This window comes from Brassica oleracea, chromosome C5 (assembly GCF_000695525.1).
Source record: "Brassica oleracea var. oleracea cultivar TO1000 chromosome C5, BOL, whole genome shotgun sequence".
Taxonomy (NCBI): domain Eukaryota; kingdom Viridiplantae; phylum Streptophyta; class Magnoliopsida; order Brassicales; family Brassicaceae; genus Brassica; species Brassica oleracea.
This window is the reverse complement of record NC_027752.1, coordinates 31238717-31245070: the sequence shown is the minus strand read 5'-3', so window position 1 is coordinate 31245070 and position 6354 is coordinate 31238717. Positions and strand designations below refer to the sequence as shown.

Here is a 6354-nt window from a genome sequence, read left to right as displayed (position 1 = left end):
GTTCGATTGTTCTTCGATTCTGGAGTTCTTCCAAAGGAATGGAACTACACGCATCTTTGCTTAATGCCGAAGTTTCCTAATCCAAAAAACATAGCAGATCTCAGGCCAATCAGCCTTTGCTCAGTGACCTATAAAATTATTTCCAAGATTTTGGTGAAGAGACTGAAGCCATGGATGCCGGAGCTGATATCTCCAACACAATCAGCTTTTGTCTCAGAGAGGATCATATCAGATAACATTACCGTAGCACACGAGGTGATTCATTCTCTAGGTTCTCAAGATCCATTTGCATCAGAAGATATGATGGTCAAGACAGATATGTCCAAGGCCTATGACCGGGTGGAATGGAGCTATCTGAGAGCACTTCTCGAAGCTATGGGATTTGATGCTAAGTGGATTAACTGGATTCTGATGTGTGTATCCTCAGTCACTTTTTCTGTCCTAATAAATGATCAGCCTCATGGTTTAATCATGCCCCAGAGAGGACTTAGACAGGGAGATCCCCTGTCTCCTTTTTTGTTTGTTCTCTGCGCTGAAGGACTAACCCATCTATTACACAAAGCTGAAGAGGAAGGAAGTATTACAGGGATAAAATATGGTAGGAGTGGTCCAACGGTGAATCATCTGATGTTTGCAGATGATTGTATATTCGTATGCACGGCAAATGAAGATCAGAGTGGGGCTTTAATGAGGATACAAAAGAGATATGGAGATGTAACAGGGCAAGTGATAAATCCGGAGAAATCCTCAATAACTTTTGGGAAGAAGATAAAGGAGGAGGAGAAAATCAAAGTGAAGCGAATGTTGGGTATTGATGCTGAAGGAGGAAATGCGAAATACCTTGGGCTACCTGAGAGCTTAAAAGGATCAAAAATTCAGGTTTTCTCATATCTTAAGGAAAGGCTGAGCAAGAAAATATCGACTTGGCACGCCAGAGCTTTATCTCAAGGAGGGAAAGAGGTCATGATCAAATCGGTGGCTTATGCGTTGCCGGTATATGCTATGTCCTGTTATAGACTGCCAAAAACGGTCTGTGATAACCTCGCGAGCGCAATGGCTAGCTTTTGGTGGAGTTCGGTTGAACACAAAAGGAAGATACATTGGATTAGCTGGAATAAGATGTGTTTACCCAAGGAAAGTGGGGACATGGGATTTAAAGACCTGGAATGCTTAAACCAAGCTTTGCTTGCAAAGCAAGCGTGGAGACTGATTCAATATGAAGATTGCTTAATGGCAAAAGTACTTAAAGGAAAATATTATGATGATCAACATTTTATCAAAGCTTCCTTAGGTGCAAGACTATCATACGCCTGGAGGAGCATCTTGCATGGAAGGGAACTATTGATAAAAGGCTTGAAGCATTCTGTTGGTAATGGAAGAAGCATCAACGTGTGGTCGGAGCCATGGATGGAAGATACGGAGGGGATATGCAGAACGCCATATAGAAGACAGAGATATTTTGATGCTAATTTAAGGGTCTCAGATGTGATTGATACTCAGACCCGAAGATGGAGTAACAAAGCAATATCTGATATCTTTGTTCAAAGTGATATAGAGCTTCTGACGCAGAACCAACCATCAGTGAATGAAGAAGATTCATGGATATGGCGACACACGAGGAATGGAGTATACTTGGTCAAAACAGGATATGATCTAGCATACTCACTGCATAATCGAGACTTCCTTATGGATCAGACTTCACTACCCTCTCTAAATCCTCTCAAGGAGCAGATATGGAGTCTAAAAGCTCCATCAAAAATCAAGGTGTTTCTGTGGAAGGCTCTGTCGGGAGCAATTGCAGTAAATGATGGTCTTGCCAATAGGGGGATGAAGTGTGATGATAGATGTCAAACATGCGGAATAGATGGAGAGTCCATCAACCATGTCCTCTTTTCGTGTTCTTTGGCAAGAAAAATGTGGGCCACATCAGGCTTTCCTTTTCCACAAGGAGGTTTTGATGATAATTCAATCTACTCTAACGTGAGTTACTTGCTCTCGGTGTGGAAGAATAAGAAATGGGATCAATAGATAACGAGCTTCTTCCCCTGGCTGGTATGATATATATGGAAGAATAGGAATTCTTTGTTGTTTGAAGGATTCTTACATGAAGGGGCTCAAGTTTGTGTTAAAGCAAAGGAGGAAGCGAAGTTATGGTTTGTGGCACAGGAACTAAATGAGATGGGTGAAGACAGAGGAAGTAATGAAGTGAATCTGAGGAATGAGGGGTGGCAGAGGCCACCAGTAGATGTTGTCAAGTGTAACATCGGTATGGAGTGGTCACAGAAGAGAAGGATTATGGGGGCAGCGTGGGTCCTAAGAGATTCAAATTACTTCATAGTCGGCGGTCTTTTGGATCAGTTGGGTCAAAAGACGAGGCTTTTTTTTTTTGAGTATAGTGTGGGCGTTGGAAAGCATGATGAGTCATGGGTGTTTCAAAGTTCACTTTGCCTCTAAAGGAAGAGTTTTGGTGAATGCTATCAATAGACCAAAGGCTTGGTCCTCTTTCAAATTCAAAGTGAATGAGATCAGACGGCTCCTTGGAAATTTTTTAGATTGGCACTTTTACTGTGAAACTCTTGAAGCCAATAGGGGAGCCCGCTTGATTGCGCAAAGTGCGGTGACAAGGGATCAATTTCAATCTTATGTTGCGTGCGGTCAACCGAGATGACTCTCTCAAGTGTTTGATAATGAAGCTATGTATCGATAGTGCATAGATGGTTTCTATTTTTCGGGGTTTGTTGGCTACGAAATATCCGTAAAATATAATATGTAAGGTTTCATATATATATATATATATAATGCATCTTTCAGGGGAAAAAAGAAGAATTAACACAGAGAGAAAGATGAATTTTCACGTAAAATATTACGTGAATGTGAACAAAAGATAGTAATTAATACAAAAAGTGTGGGTTATGATTGGTCCATATATGTGTCTTACTGTCTTAAACACCATCACCAAAAAGGAGACACTTCTATGTGTCGCCGTGACTCAGTCCCATGTGCTTTCTCTCGATCCGTGACATTAACTGCTCTACTATACGACAAAAACCCTTTTAGCCTTTACACACAAGTGTCGATAAACCAACGACTTCATTAGTTTTTGGTCAATTCTTTCCGGTTATCGACATACCGTACCGGTTTTTGGAATTTAGCTTACCAAACCAATCAACCTTTTGCAGAAATGCAAAGCGTATTTATTATTACTTATATGTGGTCTTAAGACCTCTATTTAGATTCTTCTACACCTCTCAAGTTGAATAATCTTCCCCTTGCTCAAAAGACAAAAAAAAGAATAATCTTCCCCATTGTCAACCAAACAAGTCTCAATTTTATGTTTCTTCCTTAAATTAGCTGACCGAAAAATCAAAATTTGTCGAATATTCTAATTGAAATGACAAATTTTGCATAGCTCGTACTAATGTTAGCTGAATGCGGTTTTCAAATAATTCTACGATAGTACGATTTGGTACTTATTGGTTGGTTAAACCGAAGAAACCCGGTTTACTAAAAGGTAAACCGACGCGTGGTACTGTGAAAAGGTGATTGGGTGAGAAGCCTAACTGGCTGTCTCTCGGCTGTGTCACTACTAGGTGGGCATCCAAAGAAAAAACCACTTGTTTCCTCATATTCTCTCTTTAAAAAAAAAAAAAAAAATCTTTTCTTCTTCTATCATCTCCGCAAACTCCAACATCTCTCGCTCAAAAAGAAGGAGCCATGAATGGTGAAGAAAGCTTCGTAGAAGATTGCTCTGAGTTTGTTGAAGTTGATCCTTCAGGAAGATATGGAAGAGTATGATTCTTCTGAACTTAATAGTTCATACTTCGTTATAATCGATTTGATTTGATTTTGATTTTTTTGGTTTTGGACAGTACAAGGAAGTACTTGGCAAGGGAGCTTCGAAGACAGTGTAATCGCATTCATCTTCTCTCTTTGTCTTTCTTTAGAACAACCTTTTTTTTTGTTTGGTCGGGAACGTTCTCTCGTAACGTCACAAACTTTATTTATTATTTAATTAATTATTAATTTAATACAATCCAAAAATTCTTCTTCTGTGCAGATACAGAGCCTTTGATGAGTACGAAGGGATAGAAGTGGCATGGAACCAAGTCAAGCTTCGAAATTTCACGAGAAATCCTGAGCAGTTGGACAAATTCTTCAGAGAGATTCATCTGCTCAAGACCTTGAATCATCAGAACATCATGAGATTCTATACTTCATGGGTTGATACTGACAATTTATCAATCAATTTTGTCACTGAACTTTTCACCTCCGGCACTCTTAGACAGTAAGCAGCTTGTGTCTTTGTCATCTCTTTGTCTAAATCAGAAATGGGTACTTCAAAGTTGAAGTCTTTGAGATTGTGTAGGTATAGGTTGAGACATAGAAGAGTGAATATTAAAGCGGTGAAGCAATGGTGTAAGCAGATTCTAAAAGGGCTTCTCTATCTCCATAGCCGTTCTCCTCCGATCATCCATAGAGATCTCAAATGCGATAACATCTTCATCAATGGAAACCAAGGTGAAGTCAAGATAGGTGACCTTGGACTCGCTGCTATTCTTCGTAAATCACATGCTGTTCGCTGCGTTGGTACTTTCGAAAACTTCACCTTTATTGGCTTTTTAATAATGTCTTTGAAACATAACTGGACCTACCTACTTATGTTTGTGTGTTTGTTTAAAGGAACCCCTGAGTTTATGGCACCAGAAGTTTATGATGAGGAGTACAATGAGCTGGTTGATGTATATGCTTTTGGAATGTGCGTGTTAGAGATGGTCACTTTCGATTACCCTTACAGTGAATGCACTCACCCTGCACAAATCTACAAGAAAGTTACTTCGGTAAATAATCTTGAACATCAAACTTTTTTATGTTATGTCTAGGGTGGCATTTGGGCACAGCCGAGTGAAACATTAGCATTAGCCCCAAATTCTTTTGAAATTTTTTAATATAGAGATAGGTCCCAAAATTTGACCAAAAAACAAAAAAAAAAAAAACGAGATAGGTCCCAAAATTACTGGATTTTTTTTAATTAAAACTATTAAAAAATGTTTATAGCCTCAAAATCTCAGATCCTTTTATGTCATGTCTTGGTTTAACATTCTTCATTACTTCAGGGGAAGAAGCCTGAAGCTTTCTACTTAGTGAAGGACCCTGAGGTTCGTGCCTTCGTTGAGAAGTGTTTAGCCACCGTGACGTCTAGGCGTACTGCTTTGGAGCTTTTGCAAGACCCTTTCTTACAAGATGATGTTAATGGATTTGATCTGAGACCTACTGATTACTACAACGGTTATGATGAAACTGGTGTGTTCCTTAGACAACCTCTCATGGATCCTGATCAGCTTGAGCCACAGATATGTGAGATCAATCTTTTCGCTCAAGACGATGAAGAAGACTCTGACCATGTCGATATTTCGATTAAAGGGAAGAGAAACGGTAATGATGGGATCTTCTTGAGATTCAGAATCTCTGATGCAGAAGGTATTATTAAGAGTACACACAAAGTTTCAATCTTCACGATGCTTATAAGACAATAGAACCTAAAGATTTTATGTGCTACAGGACGTATAAGGAACATATACTTCCCGTTTGAGACGGCTATAGACACAGCGTGGAGTGTAGCAGAAGAGATGGTGTCTGAACTCGACATAACGAATCAAGACGTTGCGAAAATCGCGGAGATGATCGATGCGGAGATTTCTGCTTTGGTACCTGACTGGAAGATTGATGATCACAACGTTACAGAAAGTGAATCAAACGTGAACAACAACAATGGAAGATTCTGTGGGAACTGTGCTTCTAACGGGTACATACAAGAGACAGTATCATCAAACAGTGAACTCTCGGGAGAAAAATCTCACCAACATCATCATCATCAGTTTGATGACAGAAGCTGTTCTTCGGTACACGGTAGGTTTGAGGAGATAAGTTACCAAGTGGAAGGAGAAGGACAACACGGAGATGGAGGCGATGTTGTTGTTGTGTGTGGAGAAGGTGGTAATAATAACAGGATTCATTATGCGGATATTTGGGGATTGAGAGATTCGCGTTCTGATGATGGAGAAGAAGAGCACGGTACGTCGGTGAGTTTGAGTAGGAGGAAGAAGGTAAGAGGTGAGTGGTGGTCGGAGAATGAGATAAGGAGAGAGTTGAGATGGCTAAAGGCAAGACATAAGATACAGCTTGATCATCAAAGGCTAAAGGCACCGACGGAGTCAGATTCACCGCCTCTTCTTTATAGGGCGATCTCGCTTCCCGTCGACGCCGTTGATATATGAGATTGTAATGTTTAATTACTGAAAGCTGAAACTTACGTTTTATGAGAACATCTAATCGAAAGGGCTTACAGTTCAAATA

General features: G+C 40.0%; 1 protein-coding gene across 2 annotated transcripts; it reads left to right on the top strand.

Moving 5' to 3' along the window:
- The first annotated feature begins 3604 nt into the window (after positions 1 to 3604).
- On the top strand, positions 3605 to 6354 carry LOC106343153 (serine/threonine-protein kinase WNK2). 2 transcript variants are annotated; one of them, XM_013782298.1, is made up of 7 exons: positions 3605 to 3789; positions 3870 to 3907; positions 4058 to 4285; positions 4367 to 4587; positions 4681 to 4838; positions 5115 to 5478; positions 5560 to 6354. In XM_013782298.1, the coding sequence occupies exons 1-7, from the start codon at positions 3715 to 3717 to the stop codon at positions 6273 to 6275; spliced, it is 1800 nt and encodes a 599-aa protein (XP_013637752.1). In that variant the 5' UTR covers positions 3605 to 3714; the 3' UTR covers positions 6276 to 6354. The 2 variants fall into 2 exon arrangements, with proteins under 2 accessions (XP_013637752.1, XP_013637751.1); XM_013782297.1 differs by having other exon boundaries at positions 4367 to 4838.